We start from the raw sequence: 23,197 nt of genomic DNA, 5'->3' as shown, positions 1-23,197 counted from the left end.
CTTAAAAATTTTATCAAAACTGTTGAAAATAATTTAATTTAATATTTTTTAAAAATAATTGTATTCTTTCGAGAAATTTTATTAAAATTGTATTAAAATTCTGAAATATTTGTTTTTAACTTCTATGAAAAGAAATTTAATTTTTCAAGAATTTTATTAAAAAATTGACATAATTAGATTTTTATAAACAAATTTTATCATTTTCTAATTTTTATAGAATATAATTTAATATTGTTTACAAGGAAATTTACTATTTAAAATAATAATTAAATTATTAAAATGGTTTTAAAATGTCATAGGAAAATTTCACGTGGAATTGCCCATATATTATTTGCATTAATTTGTGGGTCATACCAGTGAAAGAAAACCGTCTAGAGCTGGTTGCTGGTTCTGTGGAGAAAAAGTATTATTTTAGGGTCGCTGATTACGAATTCGACGTCAGTTTTTCAAAATTCAAAATGGCGGATAATTTTTTTTCAAATTCATCGGATTCACTTGAAACTTCTTACTTAGGGGTTTTTGGAGTTGCTGATTAGGATTTCGTTTTTAAACATTTTAAATAACGTATCTATTAAAACAAAGAAATTCTTCTAAAATTGCTTATTTTTTAAAAATCTTGTTATTTGAAATATTTTAAGGTTGCATTATAATAATTATAATAAATAAGGAAATAATTTGCATCTCATTTCTATTTCTTAATTACAATTGTTTTAATAAAATTCAAAGTATTTTTTAAATAAAGGAAAAAAAAATGTTTATAACTTCTATTTATCAATTACAAATTTTTATTAAAAATGAAATTAAAAATTTTTGAATTTTTAGAAAATAAAGGAATAGGGTTGCCACGTTTTTGGTCTTTTCAAATTTCCAGACTTTTCCAGGTTTTCCAGCTTACAAACGGAATTTTTCCAGGTTTTTAAAACGAAAATTATTCGAAAACATCAATAACTTCATTTTTAAATAAATACTTCATTATTATTATTTTTTCATAGAAATTAAGATTTTCAAAAATTTTAAATTCAATAATATATAATAATTAAAACTTGCTACTTTGTTACTGTAACTTTTTCAAAAATTATTTTTATCATTACGATTATTTATTTCTAGAATTTTCAGCTAAATTTTTCTTTATGTCAATTTTTTAAAAATAATTTTCAAAAAAGTTCTTTGAGAATTTTTAAATTCTTTTGTTCACAATTTAATTTCACGAAATTTCGATTATTCTGACATTCTTCAATTAAATATATTAGAAATTAAAAACTTTAAATAATTAAAAAAAAATCCATTAAACTTCTTGAAAAATATTATACTTCTACAGAATTCTTAATTAAAAGTATGAAAAGTTCAGATTTTCAAAGATTTTAATTTTAAAACCTTTTGAAAATTCAGTTATTTCTAAAAATCCACGCTATAATACTTTTAATATTCAATTATAATCTAAAATTTTAAAATTCATGAATTTGAAATTCATTTTTAAATCAGTAGAAAATTTCAAACAAAATCTTTTGCAGTTCATCTACTTATAAGTAGATTTTATCGCACCTTTTTTAAAATTGAATTAATTTTGAAACATTTAAGTAAAATTATATTTCAAGAATAATCAATAATTTTAGAAAACCAATTTTCCAGGATTTTTCAAGGTTTTTTAAAATTTTCTGACATTTCCAGGTATTCCAGGTTTCCAGGAAATAAAACAAACATTTATAATTATTGAGGAACGTGTATAAACCTTAAGGCCATTTGTTATAGTTTATTTGACTGAAGATCGAAAATAACAGAATTTTTGTTTAACTGAATTTAAATGAACTTAAAATATTTAACAGAAATTTTATGAAACCAAAGTTTGATTTGATTGAACATACAATTACAATTGGCCAGGTACCCTCACCAAACGCAACTGCGCTTGCGCGACAAAAATGCTTCTATTTGTATATAAAACTTGTCCATCTAAAGTACTTTATATCAGAGAGTATATCTCTGCTTTATATGTATCAGGTATAATATAAAACGTTTTAAAAATGCGCGGTTCATTTCGCCAATAAGATCATTTTTGTAGTGCAAGCTAAGTTGCATTTTGTAAGGGTACTTCTGATTAGAAGGTAATTTTGTAAAAGAAGAATTTGAAATTGTTAAAAAAAAGGTTTAAAATGAAAGTGAAATGTTGAATAAAGTTAAAATGTTTTGAAAAAATTAAAATTTAAAAATTACACCGTTAAACTGAAACTAAATTATAAGTAAAAAAGAGAAAAATGATTTAAATTTAAAGAAATAAATGTCTTTTACAAAATTACCTCCCCTCCTATTATTGATTATTTTAATTTATAAAAAAAAACACAAATGTGCTTTTGTTTTTATAAAAAATTTGAAAAATTCAAACAATAATCAATAAAAGAAGTAGCATGTTTTTTAATTTCTTAAAAAACCTGGTATGCCTTTTTACAGGCTGGTTCGGATCTCAAGAGATCCCTGGTATGTACAATGGCAAAAAGCCATCACCACCAGGACCGAATAATGTTTTGTTAAATTATTTCCGCAATTAAGCAGTATATTGTCCATCGTAGAAATTTGTATTTCCGGTTGTTGAGGTTCCTTCTTTTCAAAGTCCTTGAAAAGATTTACTTAGTGCTGAAAATGAGAAAATAATTACAAATTAATTAATTTTTTAATGTTTTCCATAAAAAAAACTATTTTTTAACTATAAATTTTAAAAACTTACATTTAAAAATGAATGTTGAAAGTGATGGGAAAAATTATTTCTGCAATTCTGCAGCCTCATGTTCAATGTCATCATTTTTGATCCGAAATAGATGGTGATTTTTTATGGAATCCTTTGGTATGATTTTTTCTTGAACAAGTGCAAGATTAAGAATATTGCGTCCTGCATTTACATCTCTTTCCCACGTTGTCTTGCATTTCGCACAATAAGTGTAGCGATGGGGACTTTTTGATATTTTTAGTGGTCTCACACAGCGACTACACATTTTTGTTGTATTAAATTCATTTACTTTAACGACTTGCAATTTATCTTTTCCTAATTCCGCTGATCTTTGGAAAAGAGTTTGTTGAATACGTTTCAAAGGAGCTTTAGTGTATCCCTTGATAAAATTAGGTATTTCAGCTCCACCAATAGCAACGAAACAGGGTTTCTTCTTTGTATCACCTACTATCCAATTTACAAGTTGATCAACTTGTCGTTTGTGCGCCGAATATTGATCTATTTTTAAACGCGTTACGGATCTTTTTTGATGAAGTGATTGGAAATTTTGTAAAAGATGTATTCTATATTTTGTTATGCGATGGCGATCTCGAGGATTAGTCATGCAAAAATTTTCCATCCATGGATCCTCAGCAAGTTGCTTGTAATATTTTTGCATGTCTATACCTTTTTTCTTCATTAATTCTCTTCTTCTGTAGTCGCCCATCTGCCATCTCATCATCCAACTACCAATGTAAATAGCTGAATCCTTTTTTACATTAGTGGTTGGATTAGGATCGTTTTCTCTACTGACACCAGCCAGAGTCGCCCTCGCACCAGGATCAAAACCACAAAATTTTTTGTAACTTCCAACTTTCTTCTTTGATTGCACAACATCATGTTTTGTGGGTAAATCAAAAATTACTGACACGTCCACACCATTTGTCGTTATTGTACCAGAGAATTTACCACCATTCTTTAATTTCTTTCGACCTCTTTGGATTGATTTAAAGTTGAACATTGAATTCCACCTTTCTTCATTGTTCATTTCTCTTAAGCGCTTCATTTCATCGTCCATTTTATCAACTGCTCTTTGAAGATGATCCTTATTCTTTTTTGAATTACTTTTCTTTTTTTGTAAAATTGCCTTTTTTTTTTTAATTTCTTGAATAACAGTTGCCATTTGCAATTCTTTTAAAGCAGTATTTGTATAAACGACATGCTTCACGCCTAATGAAATTTGTGGAATTAATGTGAAATTCTTCTTCTTTTTATCATGAAATTGTTGTTGAATCATAATGAAAAATGGCAAAAATTTATGCCATTCTTCATCTTTTGTCAATTTTCTAAAGTCCAATTTTTTTCATTGGTAGCATCAACATCATCCTTTTTCAGTAAATCAATAGGGAATCCTTTCACTTGACATTTATTTTTTTGCAGCAGGAGATTTAAAGCAGCAACAGATTCTTTATAAAATGAAGGCCTTCTTTTTCGAAATTTCTTTTTTTCCTTATTCTTCTCTTTTTCTTCTTCCTTCTTCTTCTCTTTTTCTTCTTCTTTTTCATTATTCTTCTCTTTTTCTTCTTCTTTTTCCTTTTTCGATTTTTTTCTTCGCCTTCTTGGCCTTTTTTTATAATAGACTTTATCGCAATGTTTGTGATATTTTTCCTGTCGAACATATCTTTCATCGCAATAGTCTGATGTATTTTTTTCTCGCATTTCATCTGGAATTTTTTTTTGAGATTTTTGAAATTCTTTTCTTTGTTCATTTTTAATGCTATTTTTAAAACTCCTAATTTTTATTTTTTCATCATTATCATTTTTGATACGGTAAACTGAACAAATTTCTTGAATTTCATCTACTTCCATATGATTTTTTTCTTCGTCTTCAATTTCCATTAATAGCTGCAAATATCTTCTTAATCGTGATGCTGCATGCGTCGTGAAATTTGTTTTAAAGTTTCGATTCAACACTAAAGCTGCCTCCTGAATTATTGCCGTTCTATGTTCTCCGTCATAAAGTGGAATGTCATTCCTTAATTCTTTATATTCATTGACCATTGTATTTATTTTCGCATCCTGTTCAGTTACTTTACGTTGAGCATTTACTTTCTGCTTTAATGATATTAAAAATGGCAGAAAGTCGGGACCATTGTTGGTCCATTTCTCCAACAATGATGGACAATTTTCAACATTCGTTTCTTCATACAGGCCGAATAATGCCATTGTTGTTGCCTCATACATCATTGATGAAACAACCTTTGCATCTTCTTCAATTCGATTTTTTATGTTTGCTGATTTACATAATTTTCCCAAACAAACTTTTACCGTATGCTTTTCTGTTCCCATTAATTCCAATCTTCTTCTCACTTTATGATGCAACGGTTTATCAATATTTTCATTATCCAAAGTAATTGACTTTCTTTTTCTGTTTGAAGAAACACCAATTGTAGATTTCTCGACACTGTATTTCTTTCGTTTTGAAGAGGGGCCAGCACCACTTTCAATTGATGAGTCAACACCTATAATTGGAAGAAATGAAAATTTTATTAATTTTATATTGAGAGAGATTAAGAAAATATAAAAGAAGAAAAAAGAAAACAAAATTTTACCATCTCTTTTTGAAGTTGATGTTGAATGGGAAAATTTAGCTTCTTGCTTTTTCGATTTCTCTACTTTTGAAGAAGTGATTTTTAAATCAGGTCCAGTTGATGACGATAATGATAATGATGTTTCTGTTGGTACACGGTAAACTGAACATGGTGACAGCTTTTCAGGAGAATCACTTGGTGCTGAAAAAGAAAAAAAGGAATTAAATAAATTAAAATTTTTAAATTGTTATTTTAATAAAATATTTTTAAAATGTACCCAGGTGAAAATGATTCATCGTACGAATCATTTTTTCCTTGGTTAATTATTAAAAACTTCCCTGCTGGAAGTAAATAGATAGAAACCTTTTCTCTTTTAATCCCTTTCTATTGCTAATATAGAAAGAGATATGAATAATGTATAACTTTTAATCTCCTACCTATACTTCTTTATGCCTTTCTATTCCTACCTTTATCAACTTGTTCGCTATTTCTTTTAATCACCTTTTTTGAATAACTTTTAATAGCCATTTTAAACCCTTCTATCTCTTTTTATATACAATCTTATTACAACTTTTTGTTATCCCTTTCAATCACCTTTTCTCTATTACTTTTAAAATCCTGTCTATTTCCTTGTATCTCTTTCAATGTTAGACCTTATAGACACCCCTGTTTAAAAAATTTGATAGGAATGGAAAGAAAAAAATTTCTTTCCATTTCAATCCTGTTTCTGAATCAAAAATTTTCAACAATTACAATCAGTTTCTATCACATACTTCTAATAGAAAGTCTATCCAAATCAATACTTTGTCTATCCGAAAATTGTCCCATGTTGTCCCACTGATTTCAAAGAAATTCCTATCAAATTCTATCAAAATTAATTATTAAAATTTGTTTCCAATCCAATAAGATTTTTTGATTAAAATCCTATTATAACCTATTAGAAACAATCACTGAAAGTTCTTTCCTATTGTATCCAATATTTTAATGGAAATTCTATCAAATTCTATCAAAATTGAGTATTAGAAATTGTTTCCAATCCAATAAGATTTTTTGATTTAAATTCTATCCAATCCTATTAAAAACAATTACCGAAAGTTCTTTCCTATTGTATCCAATATTTTAATGAAAATTCTATCAAATTCTATCAAAATTGATTATTAAAAATTGTTTCCAATCCAATAAGATTTTTTTATTAAAATCCTATTATAACCTATTAGAAACAATCACTGAAAGTTCTTTCCTATTGTATCCAATATTTTAATGGAAATTCTATCAAATTCTATCAAAATTGATTATTAAAAATTGTTTCCAATCCAATAAGATTTTTTGATTAAAATCCTATTATATCCTATTAGAAACAATCACTGAAAGTTCTTTCCTATTGTATCCAATATTTTAATGGAAATTCTATCAAATTATATCAAAATCAATTATTAAAAATTGTTTCCAGTCGGGACGCATGATTATTCCCCAAATGTCATTTTTTGCGAAATGTCATTTTTACGAATTGATATTTTTGCGAAATGTAATTTTTGCGAATTGTCACTTTCGCAAAAATGACAATTCGTAAAAATGACTTTTCGCAAAAATGACTAATCGTAAACATGACGTTTCACAAAAATGGCTTTTCGCAAAACTGACATTTCACAAAAATGACTTTTCGTAAAAATAGCGATTCGCAAAAGTGGCAAGTCGCAAAAATGGCATTTCGCAAAAATGACAATTTGCAAAAATGGCTTTTCGCAAAAATGTCAATTGACAAAAATAAAAATTTGTAAAAATGGCTTTTCGTAAAAATGACAATTTGCAAAAATGGCTTTTCGCAAAAATGACAATTCGCAAAATTGACAATTCGTAAAAATGATTTTTCGCAAAAATTACTATTCGCAAAAATGCCTTTTCGCAAAAATGACTATTCGTTCCAATCCAATAAGATTTTTTGATTAAAATCCTATTATATCCTACTATTAGAAACAATTACCGAAAGTTCTTTCCTATTGTACCCAATATTTTAATGGAAATTCTATCAAATTCAATCAAAATTGATTATTAAAAACTGTTTCTAATCCAATAAGATTTTTTGATTAAATTTCTATTATATCCTATTAGAAACAATGACCAAAAGTTCGTTTTGGTTTTATGATTGATGCTCATATGGGAGTGTACCTTAAAGGTGCGATCCCATGTGAGCAGAATACGCCGACTGAAAGTAGAAAATCATTAAAGTGAAAAGAACAACATTATCTACCTATGTCTTTTGCACTCCTGATTTTCTGCTTAATTAAATAATACTTTGCAGGCATTTAATTTTTTAACTTTATTAAATTTTACTGTATCTTTATAACATAATTAACAACCTTTGCTTTTCACATTATTGAATTTTATTATAAATTTCAGTTTGTTTATACAAAATATTTTATATTAATATAATGAAGATGACAATATTTATAATAATTTTAATAATAGAAATAATAATAACGCCACGTTCTTTATAAAATATATAGATAAATAAATGACTAAAAACAATTTTGTCATTAGCTGTTATTTATATTAGAATTTATTTTATATATATTATTCTTATTATGTATTACACACTATCACTATGGAGGCTCTCCATATCTTCATCATCGTTGTTCAGATCTAAACTTTCAAGATGGTCTTTTCCTTCTGGATGATCTGTTATATGATCTACAAGTTGCATATCATCTTCCAAATCTTCATCACTTAATTCTGGATCTAAATTATTCTCCAAAACCCCATTTTTTTCATTATCTACAAAAAATATAATTATTTAATCAAACATTTTAAAAAATTCCTTTATTAAAACGCAATAAAAAATGTATGTTTACCTTCACTTCCAATTATATTCTGTAATTTTTTATCTTTTTTCTTAAGCTCTGAGATTTTGTGAGATATATAATTTGTAACTTTTAGTTTCTCCATTTCGGCAAAATTGGCATCTTTTTTTAAAATGTTTTTAATCCAAAAGGAGGTAATGTCTATAATTGATAAAAAAAAGTAAAGTTTACATTTCAAACAAAATTTTCAATAATTTTCTAAAAGGTTTTGATGTCAATTTTTCTTACCTCTAATTGCCATTATTTTAATAGGATCCAACTTTGAGGGTGGTTTTGCATTAGGAAACTTATTTTTTATTCTATTGGATAAGCCACCTGTCACTGTGCTTGCACGTAATGCCTCAATTCCAAATACTGTGATTGCAATTTCCTTAACAAATAAAGATGGTGTCATTCGGGACCTTCCTGCTATTGCATCATAACATGTCTTTTTAATCCAAATATTACGGCCCAAATGAATCTGTGAAAATGAATATTTTAAACATGTATTAATGTTTAATTTAAATGTTTCTATTGAATTATCTTTCTACAAAGAAGGTCGCAATTAGTGATTGATTAGAGTTATTAAATATAACTTTCTTCAAAAACCAAATATGCTACTAAATTGTAATAATATTCTTACATATATAGTGACAAATGTAATAAAATATTTTTTAGTTTTATAAATTTTAAAAAGGCTTCTTCCCTGATATAAACTTTAAATACTTTTTGGAGATTATAGGATATTAGTGTAAGAAATTATTTAATTACTTCAATTGTTACCTCTTCTCCTCGAATTGCACCGCTTTTATCTGCACATTCCTTTCCACTTGCGTTTGCTACTTCTGTTACTTCCGTAGTCAAATCTTGTAAATTTGCTGTAAAAATTTTAAATTATTAGATTATAAGTACAAGATAAATGCTATTTAAGCTATGGACAACTAACACTTACATTGTATATTTGAAAACTGCCCTATTACTTTCCTTTGTAACTCAACATTCAAAGAAAATAGAATATTTTTTTGATCCATTTCATCACGCAATTGACTTTTTAGCTTAGCATTCTCTAGCAACAATTTCTTAATCTGCTGTTCCTTCTCTTTTAATTTTAATTTTAATGCATTAACTGTTGAACCTTCAGATTGTACATCTTCTTTTGGAATTTCCTAGAAGTACATATAATAATTTGTGTTTATTATTATTATTGTTCAATTTGATCTAATTCTAAGTACATATTCTATGTGCTTCATATAGACAAATGTAGAACTTACCTTTGATGTTTTCTTTACTTCATTTATTGGTGGTTCAGAAGTAGCTAGTTTAACCACGCGTACTACAGCCTTATAGTCATATGCATTTCGGTTTCGGGCTTTGTCATATTTGAGGCCGATGTTTCACCTACTGATTTTAATTTTGCCAGCTTTTGTAGCAAAATGTTTTCACCATCATTTTTATTCATCTGTAAATGTCACATTAAAGACAATTGTTGTAATCGAAATAATTTTTAAGGTAATAGCTGAATAAAAAAATAATTTTTGTATAGAAATGTTATTTCGTACAAAGGAAAACATTTTAAAGAAAATATATATAAAAACATGCTATATACCTTGCGTTTAAGGTTCTTCTTTTGATTCTCAAGGTCAGTTTCTGTATCAGAGGACGCAGACTCCAAACCTTTGTAATTAGGAATTACAATTCTCTTATTTTTTTTAGCCACCATATAATTTGTAACACTTTCTTCAGTTCCTAAAAAGAAATTCTAATGGTAAATAACTTCTAGTATTACTTTTATATTTAGAATTGATCCTAACCTTTAAAACATAAAAATTTTTTAATAATTATATATTCTGCAAATTCAACGTAATCTACCTAAATCATTAACAAGGTTTTTCACAATCTTACTGAAATCATGATGTAAGCTTACGGCAATCTTGTTGAGAAATATTACTCGAAAAATGTTCTGTTTCTGTTTTCTTTCAAAGATTTGCCCCTATGTGAGTTCAATATTTTCAAAAAAACGTAAATAATTTTATGTTAAATATGTGTTTTTCATTGTTTATAATCATTATAAACATTAATTTTTTGTTGTAAAAAAATATTCTCCAAGAGAATTTATGAGAATTTTTGTGCTTCTGTACGAAACATAGTTTCTATAGTAAAGTTTATCTTATGGCGGATAATTCGTTGGTGTATCGCACTTTTGTCTGCTATTTTTAAATAATTAGTATTATATTTATATTAGTAGGATTAATAATGATTACTTTTAAAAAATATTAAATCTAAATTTATTAAATCATCTTAAAAACATTATTCATTTCATTCAAATTACTTTAAGTATTTTATACCAAATTTAACTTTTATTTTATACGACCCTACTGACAATCCCTGTATAAGATCTTGTACAAGAAAATGCACACGTTCAGCAGCTGAACTTGTACAAGAAAATGTACAATTTCTTGTACAAGGATTTGAAACAAGTTCTTGTATTGGAACTTGTACAAGAAAATGTACAAGTACTTGTACGAGAAAAGAAACTAGTACAAGAAAATGTATATGATCTTGTACGGGCTCATGTACAAATACTTGTATACATGAACACGTACAAGTACTTGTACATTTTCTTTACACATTATTTTTAAGTTGTAAAAATTATAAACATTAAAGGCTGCGCAGTAGTTTTTATAAGCCTTTAGAGCTGCGCAATAGTTTTTAGCTTGCCTGAAGTGAAGAGTCTTAACGATTATAAGTTATTGAAATGCCAATTTTAAAAAAAAATTATTTTTAAATTTACTTATTCCAATTTTGTAAAAAAAAAATTATTTATAAATTAACTTGTACAAGAACATGAATGTGTTCATGTATACAAGTTCTTGTACATGAACCCGTACAAGATCATATACATTTTCTTGTACAAGTTCTAATACAAGAACTTGTTTCAAATCCTTGTACAAGAAATTGTACATTTTCTTGTACAAGTTCAGCTGCTGGACGTGTGCATTTCCTTGTACAAGATCTTATACAGGGATTTTCAGTAGGGAATATTATTGAAATTATTGTTTTTTCAGTGAAAGGGAATTATTTATTTTATTTATTTATTTTATTTATTAATATTATGTAATGTTAATTATTTAATTAATTATTATCAATTTTAATTTATAAAATTTGTTTTTATTTTAAAACAGATAAGTGCCCAGGCGGAAAAGTCGGACGAACGTCGGAGTTTACAACCGGCTGGGATCCGCGCCCGTACAGACCGCAAGTACCGACGGTCTGTACCGATTCGGATCTGAAAAAGCAACCGGCGCGGTACAGATTATGCTCCGACTGTCGGAACCGTCTTCCCACTATTGTCAGTACTGGCTCGGTACTGGATTTCTTCCGCCGGCGGATCTTATTCTTCTGCGGCGTCGGAAGAATGACGGATATGTTGAGTCTGTACTGGCTCGGTACTGGGGCGGATCCGACTGCGGATCTTGTCATTTATTGTCACATTATAAATTAAATAATTATTACAAGTAATTGCATTATTTTAGAAAATAATTATTAATAAATGAATCTAATCAATATATTAAGTAATTATTTATTGAGACTTTTTTAAAAATTAAATAATTAGAAAAATTCGTTATTAATTAATATTATATATTATTAATTAATAATATCTCAATAATAATTGAATAATTGTTTCTCAATATAATAATATTGAAGGTAATGATATTAATAATTTTAATTAATATCTCAATAATAATAAATTTATGGTTATTGATATATTATTAATTAATATTAATATTGATAATTTATTATTAATTCTCAATAATATTAATGTTAATTAATAATATCTTAATAATAATAAATTTATTATTATTGAGATATTAATTAAAATTATTAATATTATTACGTTCAATATTATTATATTGAAAAACAATTATTCAATATATGTATTATATAATAATAAAAATATAACAAGTTTCTTTTTTAACGAAATATTGAAATAGTCCTAAATATACATTCAATTAAGTATTGAAAATATGGCGGTATCATTGACGCGTAGTAATTCTACAAGTTTTATTTCAGCTTGTGACACTTGAGAGTATTTAAGATTTGAGAGTCCCATGCGAGCGTAGCATAGTGGTTAGCGTGCGAGATTTCGGTGCGTAAATATTCGGTTAGGCGTAGGTTCGTACCCCAAGCGTTAGGATTTTTCAAATGTCTATGTAATAAAAAATTGCGTTTAAGTGTATAAAAAAATATAAAAAATGTGTAAAGTGAACTGTCAATGAATTGTCATTAGTATTTATCTTTTGCAATTAATTATTATTTTTTGTATTGATATTTGTTGAAATTATCATTTGGATCCGACCCGGTTGTCAGTCGGTAGAATGCCAGCGCTCAGCTGGCTATTGAATGAAAAATCCACGGTCGGTAGAGTGCCAGGTCCCAGCCGGTTGAATTATACACGGAACGGCTTCTCCCGGCCGGTCAGCGGGCGGTAGAATGCCAGTTCCGGGCCGGTTGCCAGCGCGCTCCTGGCCTAGTCACTATTCGGTAGAATGCCCGTTCACATTCGGTTGGCAGGCGGTTCCGAGCCAGTACAGTTACACCGGCGTCAGTACGGGCTAGGATCCGCGCCGGTTGGAAATTTCCGCCTGGGTGCGCGCATGCATTTAAATGCAGAGAAAATTCTCTTAAATTCTGCGGAAGGAGAATATTCTCGGTCATATTCTGGAGAATATAACCGGATTTTAAATTACCGAGAATTTTGCATCTCTAACGATAATATCATTATGCTACTGGGTAAAAGCTTAGATGGTGAAAAGATTTTTTTTATTTTACTTCTAGAGTTAACTTTTAAAGATATTTTGAGCAATGTAAAGACAACAGTTAAACAGGGTGTCTACATTTGTTTAAAAAATTTTCGTCATTCTCCAAATAATTTTTCCAGGTTTATCATTTTTCATTTTAAATTTATCTGATTTTAACCTTAAATAAATTTACGGATGGCTACAAAAATTCACTTTTTTATGAAAATACTCTTTTTTAAGTTTAATTGTGATTTTGACGAGAATTGTTTTTAGATTTTGAACGTTATTGAACTTTGCAAGAAGAATTTTATTAATTTTGAAAATAATTGAATTTTTGAATTCATTTGTAACTTCTCCAAAATTAAATTTTTAATAGGTTTTTAACTAAAAATTTCCTACAAATCCATTATTTTTAATAAAATTAATTAAATATATATTGACAAATTTAATTAATTTCAAGATGAATTTGAATTATTAAAATTTTCCAAAAATCCAAGTTCATTAACATTTCTAATTAAATTTATTCAAAATTGAAATTTTAAAAAATTTCCAATTGAAACTTTTTGAAGTTTATCTATTTATGGAAATAGTTGTAAGCGCAACTCTTTAAATGTTTGATGAATTTTGTAATATTTAAGTATAATTATTCATTAAATAATTTTTAAGTACCTATATAATTTTATGATATTTCTTCAAGAATTAAGTTATTTAAAATGAAATTGTGGAGCCGGGAAGAACTCGAAGAACGCCTGAACGTATTCTCTATAATATCAGTCAAGGAGCAGTGAGCGCCTCTGGGCCTGTCACTGCTACCCGACTGGCATTAGCGCATGCGTTCGAGCGTTCGTCGAATTCTTCTTCCCGGTTTCTCAATTACTTATTGTCAGAAATAGAAAAAATTGATGGTTTTGTATTAGAATGCTTTGTGATTTCATGGCAAAAAAGACACAAAAATTCAGAATTTTCTTATGAATTCTAAAAAGCAGGGTTGCCACAGGTCAGGGAAAAGTCATGGATTATTATATTAAAATTACTGGAAAAAATTAAATTTTTAGAATTAATAAGAAAATTCTGAATTTTTGTGTATTTTTTTAAAAAACTTTAATTTTAGTTTTTAAAAATTTTAATGCAATTATTTGAAAGAATTCAATTATCTCAATAAATATTAAAATTCTTTCCAAAAATTCAATAATTACATTCAAAAATTAATGTAGGAAATTATTTGCTGATTGAGAATTTTAATTAAGGAAGATTTCGACTATATCAGCAATTAGTGACATCTATTAGACGTCAATTGAACTCTTTGGTTTAGAGTCAGGTGTTATTCTTAAGATAATTACTCCGATATGGTTGTCGGTAAATAATTATATTTTTGAATTTAATTTTTGATCTGAAAAAATAAGCTGCGTGAACGACTGCACTGTGCATCTGTGAGGACTCGAACCCCAGTTAATAGCTGCCTTTCGCGGGACTAACGCCTACCAATGCACCATGCCAACACAGCCTGGACGTTCACGTTTCTTATAATCTCAGATCAAGCCCATACACTAGTCGAAGAGCTGTATAGTTAATGTAGGAAATTATTTGCTGATTGAGAATTTTAATTAAGGAAGATTTCGACTATATCAGCAATTAGTGACATCTATTAGACGTCAATTGAACTCTTTGGTTTAGAGTCAGGTGTTATTCTTAAGATAATTACTCCGATATGGTTGTCGGTAAATAATTATATTTTTGAATTTAATTTTTGATCTGAAAAAATAAGCTGCGTGAACGACTGCACTGTGCATCTGTGAGGACTCGAACCCCAGTTAATAGCTGCCTTTCGCGGGACTAACGCCTACCAATGCACCATGCCAACACAGCCTGGACGTTCACGTTTCTTATAATCTCAGATCAAGCCCATACACTAGTCGAAGAGCTGTATAGTTAATGTAGGAAATTATTTGCTGATTGAGAATTTTAATTAAGGAAGATTTCGACTATATCAGCAATTAGTGACATCTATTAGACGTCAATTGAACTCTTTGGTTTAGAGTCAGGTGTTATTCTTAAGATAATTACTCCGATATGGTTGTCGGTAAATAATTATATTTTTGAATTTAATTTTTGATCTGAAAAAATAAGCTGCGTGAACGACTGCACTGTGCATCTGTGAGGACTCGAACCCCAGTTAATAGCTGCGTGTTGGCATGGTGCATTGGTAGGCGTTAGTCCCGCGAAAGGCAGCTATTAACTGGGGTTCGAGTCCTCACAGATGCACAGTGCAGTCGTTCACGCAGCTTATTTTTTCAGATCAAAAATTAAATTCAAAAATATAATTATTTACCGACAACCATATCGGAGTAATTATCTTAAGAATAACACCTGACTCTAAACCAAAGAGTTCAATTGACGTCTAATAGATGTCACTAATTGCTGATATAGTCGAAATCTTCCTTAATTAAAATTCTCAATCAGCAAATAATTTCCTACATTAACTATACAGCTCTTCGACTAGTGTATGGGCTTGATCTGAGATTATAAGAAACGTGAACGTCCAGGCTGTGTTGGCATGGTGCATTGGTAGGCGTTAGTCCCGCGAAAGGCAGCTATTAACTGGGGTTCGAGTCCTCACAGATGCACAGTGCAGTCGTTCACGCAGCTTATTTTTTCAGATCAAAAATTAAATTCAAAAATATAATTATTTACCGACAACCATATCGGAGTAATTATCTTAAGAATAACACCTGACTCTAAACCAAAGAGTTCAATTGACGTCTAATAGATGTCACTAATTGCTGATATAGTCGAAATCTTCCTTAATTACATTCAAAAATGTTTAAAAAATTCTCGTCAACATTTTAATTATCTTTAAAAGTAGCAAAATTCATTGTAAAATTTAATTATTTTCATAAATAACAATATTCATCACAAGAATTCAATTATTTTCAAAATTAATAAAATTCTTCTTAGAAATTCAATTATTTTCCAAGAGTCGAAAAAAATTGTCAACTTTTAAATTAATTATCTTTATAAATGAATAGCAAAATTCTTCGACAAAATTTAATTATTTTAGGGAATTTTGGTAAAATTCATTGCAAAATTCAATTACTTTCATAAAGAATAGTATTCGTCACAAGAATTCAATTATTTTTAAAAGTAATAAAATTCAATTATTCTCAAAAATTTTAATAACATTTATGGCAAAATATCAATTATTTTAAAAAATTTTTATTAATTTAATGATTTTTCAATATTCTACTATTTTAATAAAGTTTCACAAAAGAATTCAATTATTAAACAACAATTTTGACAATATTTAACAGGAACATTCAATTATTTTTCAAGCAAATAAAAATTTCACAGGAATTCAATTATTAAAAATAGAATTTGCATACATTTTTTTAGAAAAAACTATTTGTTTGAAACTTCTTTTATAGAATTCTTCTCAATAATTTAATTATTTTCATAAATAATAAAATTCATTGGAGAATTTTAATTATTTTTAATAAAATTTCAATCGAATTCCTTAGAAACTGTAATTATTTTTAAAATGTTATTAAATTTCATCGAAAAAAGTCAATTATTTAAAAATTTGTTGATAAAATTATGTATAAAAATACAATTTTAAGAAACATTTAATTATTCAATAAATTGTTTATTTTTGTATTTAAATCATTGAATTCTGGTAGAAATTTTTAATAAAAAATAAAAATTGATTCAAAAATGACTTTTAGTTCAGATTTTACATAATAATTGAATATTTAGAGACATTTAAACCTGAATTTTTAGAAATAATTGAATTTTGAAAAGGTTTTTTATTTTCAAAATTGGCAAAATTTTAATTTTTTTCAAAAATGTTCTTCAATTCAATGATTTTTAATATCTAGTATTTTAATAAAATTTTCTAAAAGAATACAATTATTTACAATATATTCTAAGAAAATAAATTCAATTATTATTTACAATTATTATTAATAATTATTATTTATTTTCATAAATAATACAATTTTTACAAGGATTCAATTATTGTCTTAAATAAGAAAATTCTGTTTAGGAATTGAATTATTTTCATAAATAATAAAGCTCATTGCAGAATTTTAATTATTTTTAATAAAATTTTAATCAAATTCCTTAAAAACAGAAATTATTTTTAAAAATGTTATTAAAATTCGTCGAAAGAATTCAATTATTTTAAAATTTTTTGATAGAATTATTTATGAGAATTTAATTTTAAGAAGCATTCAATTATTCACTAAATTATCTACGTTTGTTTTTAAATAATTGAATTCTCATAGAATTTTCTAATAATAATTGATTTATGAGTGAATTTCAGTTAAAGTTTTAGATAGTAATTGAATTTTGTTCAAGTTTTGAATTAAAATCTTTGATTTGATTTCAAAAAGCTTAACTGCAATTTTTTAAAATTATTTCATGTTTTTATTTTCTAATGTGTATATTTAATTAAAGAATTTCCGAATAATTAAAATTTCACGTATAATAGAATTGTAAAGAAATGTAACAACATTCTTATATTATAATATAAAATAATGATTTTATTATTCGGTCATCTTTAATTACTAAAAAACAGTAAGAAATGGATCACTCCATTTTTTTCCTAATACTTATTAATAATATTCTTTCAAGTTATTGAATTTGAAAGTTTTGAAATATTTTTTCCTATGCAAAAATAATAATGATTTTAAAAAAGAAATCAAGTTATTGATATTTTCGAATAATTTTACAATTAAAAAAATTCTTAAATAAATGTACCTAATAGAACATTTTTTTGACTATTTAATCATTTTTAGAGTGAATCAGAATATTCTTTGGGGTCAGGGAAAAAGATAAAATTTTGTCTGGAGAAAAAAAGTAATTATTTTTTTAATATTTAAAAAACATCTATAATAATATAAGAAACATTGTACTTTTTAATACTATTTTTAAAAAATTGTTAAGAGTTTGAAAAAATCCATAAAATGCTAGTTCTTATACTTTATTTCCAGCATGTGCTTTACAAAAGTTAGAGTTTGTTTTATATCTTTTTCTAAAACTGTTAAAAGTGAGAATGAAGTAATAAATTTGTCTCTGGTTTCGTACTTAAGCCGAAAAACATGTGTATGCCAAACCTTTTTCCAATTCTACACTCTAGGCGAAAAGGACAATATAATTTGAAAACCCCCAGACCTCTATAGCTTTATTTCAAAGGACAAAAAAATGAAGAAAAAGTTTTTTCTATTTCAAACGATTTTTGTAGCAGCATAATATCGCTTTTGGAAAAACCCAATAGCGGGTTAAGAATTATATACAAAAAAAAAAACAAGTTGTTCCAAAAAATATTAAAAAATTCCAATGAATAATTTTTGGTATAAAACAATTATTAAAAATAAACGTAAAAATGAATGTAACTTTGTGAGCTAATTTAGAAAACTTACAGAAAAAAAATTTTTTTAAAAATAATCTCAAACATTTGTAAATGATTTTTTGAAATTATTTCAACTTTATGATATTCTACAGAAAATATGATTAATATTGTGTATAATTTAACTTAATAATTAAAAACTCGGAAAATTGTACTTTATTTATAAAATTAATTAAATAAATTTTTTAATTATTGAAAAATTTAAATAAAAGAAAATAAGCTTGTAAAATAATTAAAAAGACAAATTTTGAAAACAAATATTTTTTCTAAATTTTCTCTGAAAGTTATTTGTTTTTTGAATGGGACAAGCGAAATACATCTTAATAATTGAAAGCACAAAAAAATTAAAGTACTTTCTAAATTTTAATTATTAAAAATGAGTTCTAACTTAAAATAGTAAACTTTATTAATAAATATCAGTAAAAAGAACTATTTATTAGTAAAATTTACTTATTCAAAAGCAAAACGTAACAGCACTAATTCAAATTAATAAAAAATTATACTAATTCAAATTTTTAGAGTACTGAGAGGTACTTCATAAAATATTTATTTAAAATAAATACTCTTAGAGAACTATGAGAATAACTGAAAAGTTGATGAAAATTAATAGAAAATACACCTGCAATAATTGAAAGGAAAAAAATTATCAGTAAAAAAATAAGTAGAAAAATTGTAAACAAGTGACAGTCTTTTAAATTTCAATTGATATTTTGGAAGAATTATTAACACATATAATTTATTATAATAAAGCAAGTAAATAAAACAATTACCTCCAATAAAAAGTAAAATAGCACAACAAAATCCATCTCCACAGCTAATTCGAACATTTTTCTTCTGCAAAACTTCATCACCACTAAAATTTTTCACATTTTTTGTTTCCACAACACTTAAACTTTTATGTCGAACACACGGTAGATGAAATTTGGCACACGCGTAATCCATTTTTAAAGAGAAAAATTAATTTTTTTTTAGCGCAAAAAGTTACAACCGGCCGCTTAGACAGTTTGAATAGAACTTAGCGCGTTCGTGACTCTCGTGACACGAGAAAGCCCGAATACTCTTTGAGCACTCTTCTACCTGCTTTCAGTCGTGAAGAAATCTGAATAAAATTGAAATAAATCAGTTAATAACTAAGTTAGTAAGTTGGTTAGTAAGTTAATTAGTAAATAAGTTAGTAAGTAAGTTAGTAATTTTGTTAGTAATCGTTATCATTTAGTTTTTATTTGAAGTAAAGTGTCACATTACAGTGACATTGCTGTAACATTACACTGCAAAAAGAGGTGTCTTATTTTGAGATGTTTTTAGTGTCTTAGATACCAAAAACGTCTTAATTTAAGACGTTTTTGGTTGAACGTTTAAAAAACTTGTCCAAGTAACGTCTTTTTTTAAGATATAAGAAATATCTTGACCTTATATAATATATTATAATCATCTGAGATTTCAGTAAGATGCTTTAGAAAACATCTTTATTTTAAGATGCACACCACCCAGAGAAAAGGTATATTTGCCACAGAACCAACTAGACTTTTTATTTGTTACAAAATAATTTATATTTGGTTTAAATAAAATTGTATTTGGCTCAAATATATGTTTTATTTATGTGGAATAAAATTTTTTATTTGAAACAAATAAAGTCTAGTTTGTTCTCAAACAAATATACGGTTATTTAACTGAAATAAAATATATTTGGTTAAAATACCATTTCTTTTTGTTTAAGATACCGCATTTTACCATCTTACATCTCATTTTAAAATATCGAAATAAACACCTATTCCTTCTACATTTTTCAACAAAATTTTTTCATATTTTTAATATTTAAAAACTTTTTTTTAAAAAAAATTAAAAACCCCAAAAGAATATATAAGTAGTTAAATTTTATTAACCCTCGGAGAACACATGGGGTCATTTTGACCCCACGATTTTTTGCGAAAAGCTTTTTATCCGAAGGGGAATTTACTAGTAAAAATAGTGTACACTTGACTCCCTGTTCCACTTATTATCATTATTACCAAGTGTTACCGAGTATTACTAAGTATTACTAAGTATTACCAAGTATTACCAATTATTACCAAGTATTACCACTTATTACCAAGTATTACCTATTATTTTTAAAATATTTCCGCATTCAAAAATTTAACACGTTGAATTTCACTTTCTTATACGTAGAATTTACAACAAAATTATTTAAAAATCTTATTTAAAATAAAAACTACAATGAAACGCAGTGAAATAAATAATTAAATAATTTGTACATACAAAAGACAATAATAATTTAATTGAGAATTGTCTCTTTTTAAAAACATAAATAAAAAAAATATCATTTGAATTGGTTTGAATTTTCAAGTAATTTTTTTTTTTTGAGTTTCAGTTGACGGATTTAAAAATCAAAATATGTATTATTTTCGTCTTGAATTGCACTATTTGAATATATTTCTTTAATTTTAAAAATTTTTTATATTATTTGTTTATAAAATGTTAATAAAGAAATATGTTCTTCACGTCCTAACAAAAAAATTAAAATTGTATTATATTCTTTAAATGTCTCCGAGTATGAAATTTAAATTAAAGGAGATAAAATTTATAACAGATTCCTCTAAACCGATTTTTGAATTTTTATTTGTTTATATTTTTTTGTTACTCAAAGTTAACAATTTACAATATTTTTGGAAAAAATCATGTTTATTTTTTTATTTTTCCATTGCACATGATCGAAATCAATTTAAATTAGTCTAGTATGTGTACCAGATAAATAATAATATGCATAATGCAATTTATTTAAATTGTTGAAAACAATATTAATTAACAAATAGATAACTTTGGTCATTGTTCATAAAACAATTGTTTTTTGCAAACAAAATGTTTACTTAAGTAATTTATGCCTATTTTGCTAAAAAATTATTTTGAATTTAATAATTACCATTGTTATTAAGAATAATTGCATGAATAATTGCGTGATCTAGTTACCAATAATCAAGTAGAGCTTTACATGACATTAAACTCGTAAAACAAGAAAAACAGTTTTTCTTTTTGCAGAAATAAGCCATTTATTTGTTTAATAAGTGAATCATTTGTTTATAACAAATGTAAATGTTTATTCTAATAAATTTTTTCAGTTTTTTAAAGAATGTACGTATGACCAGGCATTACTAAGTATTATTAGGTATTACCTATTACCAAGTATTACCAAGTATTACCAGGAGAGTGTACACTTGACTCCCTGAGTAAATTCCCCCTCGTTTTTATCTATTGTTTAATATTTTTTATAAGGATTTTAAAGTACACAGACTTATTTTATAGAGTTTAAACTATATTTTCAAAAAGTCCTTAGGTTAAGCAGATGAACAGTTCAAAATTGGTTGAGCATTGAAAAATGACCTAAAAAAGAGGTGTGTTCTCCGAAGGTTAATCTATCTCAAAGTACTCTCATTCTGGAGTGTCTTCAGTTGTGAGACACTTCCAGTTGTGAGACAGTCAATTTTTTTTAACATGCAATATTAAAAAGCCGATTGGTTTATATAAAAACATTTCCTTTTATATGAGCCAACTTTTTCGTGTAGGCCGAAGCGGATATATGAATTGTTTGTGTTAGATCCCAACTCTGTGTGAGAGGATCGACTAAAAAGCGTTTTTACCATAAATGCAAAGTACTTTTTTCCCAAGTTAATTAATTGGAAATGGTAAATGTAATGCATTTTATTTTAGTATTTTCCTTATATTTTGTGATGCAATATTGCATTGTTCCAATCTACGGTTGAAAATAATTTAAATACATAACGATAGGTCAAAAAATCGATCTCGAAAAATTTTGGTATTACAATACTTCTTCTGTGAGGAAGCAAAAATAAGTTATTACTTATATAGAAACAAGAAGGTGAATATGCATAAATTGTAATCTTTAGTACACCAAGAGAAAAATGTTATTTAAACTAAATATATTACATATTTGCGTTAAATAAACGTTTATTTATCTCAGAACTTGGCTCATTAGAGCCAAATAACATTTTTTAAAGCAAAAAATTTATTTGAAAAAAATAAAAAGTTTAGTTGGTTCTGAGCCAAATATACCTTTTCTCTGGATGTACCTGTTTAATTAAAACTCGATTCTTTACATTAAAATTCCTTCTATGTGTAGTGTGTAATTGACAGATGGAAAGAATTCGCCGAGCGCGCGGTCGCAAGGTATCATACCAGTCAGGTAGCAGTGAGAACCTTTAGTCCGCTCACTGCTTAATTTACTCTCTTAATTTGAATCAGTTAAAAAACATGGTTTTAACTGACAATCAGTGACTAACTTTTTGCTTCTGAATTAGTTGAAAATAACTGATTTCCAGTTAAGAAATAACTGATTTCCAGTAAGAAACAGGGACCGTCACGGAATCAAAACAAAATTAAAAAATACTTTTGTTTTGATTCGGATATGGGTATCAGAATCAAAATTATTCTCTATTAAGTTTTGATTCAGATAACCGAATCAAAAATAAATTATGTTTATGTTCTGATTCCAATATCAAAATCAAAATTCCACTCTATTTAGTTTTGATTCCATCAGTATCAAAATCAAAATTCCACTCTATTTAGTTTTGATTCCAATATCAAAATCAATATTCCACTCTATTTAGTTTTAATTCCAATATCAAAATCAAAATTCTTTTTTGTTTTAATTTTGATAAAATACTACTGCGCATGTATAAGTCTCATTGAACATTACTGCGCATGTCTAAAGTACACACAGTATTACTGTGCATGCTGTGCATGAGTTAAGTACTCATTAAATTATTGAGCAAGTTTAGTTTACACGCAACATTAACACGCATATCTAAAATACCTAAATTTTGTTGCAAATGTCAAATATATCAGAAGATAATATCGTT

General features: G+C 26.6%; 3 protein-coding genes across 4 annotated transcripts in view; all 3 read right to left on the bottom strand.

The window, feature by feature from the left end:
* Positions 1-2,297: 2,297 nt before the first annotated feature.
* On the bottom strand, positions 2,298-3,992 carry LOC122511025. Its single transcript, XM_043626021.1, has 2 exons — positions 2,717-3,992; positions 2,298-2,625 (listed from the first exon to the last, which is right to left on the bottom strand). Exon 1 carries the CDS (start codon positions 3,990-3,992, stop codon positions 2,751-2,753), a length of 1,242 nt encoding a protein of 413 aa, XP_043481956.1. The 3' UTR covers positions 2,298-2,625; positions 2,717-2,750.
* A 41-nt stretch (positions 3,993-4,033) lies between these two features.
* On the bottom strand, positions 4,034-5,610 carry LOC122511033 (histone-lysine N-methyltransferase, H3 lysine-79 specific-like). The gene is made up of 2 exons (XM_043626028.1): positions 5,308-5,610; positions 4,034-5,217 (listed from the first exon to the last, which is right to left on the bottom strand). Exon 2 carries the CDS (start codon positions 5,042-5,044, stop codon positions 4,034-4,036), a length of 1,011 nt encoding a protein of 336 aa, XP_043481963.1. The 5' UTR covers positions 5,045-5,217; positions 5,308-5,610.
* Positions 5,611-7,771: 2,161 nt separating this feature from the next.
* The window catches only part of LOC122511036, a 28,271-nt gene continuing 12,845 nt past the window's right edge, over positions 7,772-23,197 (bottom strand). Inside the window, exons 2-9 of one of the 2 annotated variants that reach the window (XM_043626037.1) lie at positions 19,097-19,425; positions 9,730-9,869; positions 9,395-9,582; positions 9,076-9,289; positions 8,895-9,001; positions 8,373-8,604; positions 8,136-8,285; positions 7,772-8,058 (exon numbers count right to left, since the gene is read on the bottom strand). In XM_043626037.1, the coding sequence (XP_043481972.1) occupies positions 7,874-8,058; positions 8,136-8,285; positions 8,373-8,604; positions 8,895-9,001; positions 9,076-9,154 (753 nt within the window). In that variant the 5' untranslated portion in view covers positions 9,155-9,289; positions 9,395-9,582; positions 9,730-9,869; positions 19,097-19,425 and the 3' untranslated portion in view covers positions 7,772-7,873. The remainder of the gene's footprint in view (positions 8,059-8,135; positions 8,286-8,372; positions 8,605-8,894; positions 9,002-9,075; positions 9,290-9,394; positions 9,583-9,729; positions 9,870-19,096; positions 19,426-23,197) is intronic. The other variant, XM_043626038.1, reaches the window with a different exon arrangement.

This window comes from Leptopilina heterotoma, unplaced genomic scaffold, assembly GCF_015476425.1.
Source record: "Leptopilina heterotoma isolate Lh14 unplaced genomic scaffold, ASM1547642v1 Lhet_8, whole genome shotgun sequence".
Taxonomy (NCBI): domain Eukaryota; kingdom Metazoa; phylum Arthropoda; class Insecta; order Hymenoptera; family Figitidae; genus Leptopilina; species Leptopilina heterotoma.
Note: the sequence above shows the minus strand (reverse complement) of the source record. Positions and strands in the feature narration are given on the sequence as shown.

What these genes read in the sequence shown, in the direction of transcription:
- LOC122511025 (XM_043626021.1), bottom strand. Translation starts at nt 3,992, where the DNA reads ATGATTCAACAACAATTTCATGATAAAAAGAAGAAGAATTTCACATTA.
- LOC122511033 (XM_043626028.1), bottom strand. Translation starts at nt 5,044, where the DNA reads ATGGGAACAGAAAAGCATACGGTAAAAGTTTGTTTGGGAAAATTATGT.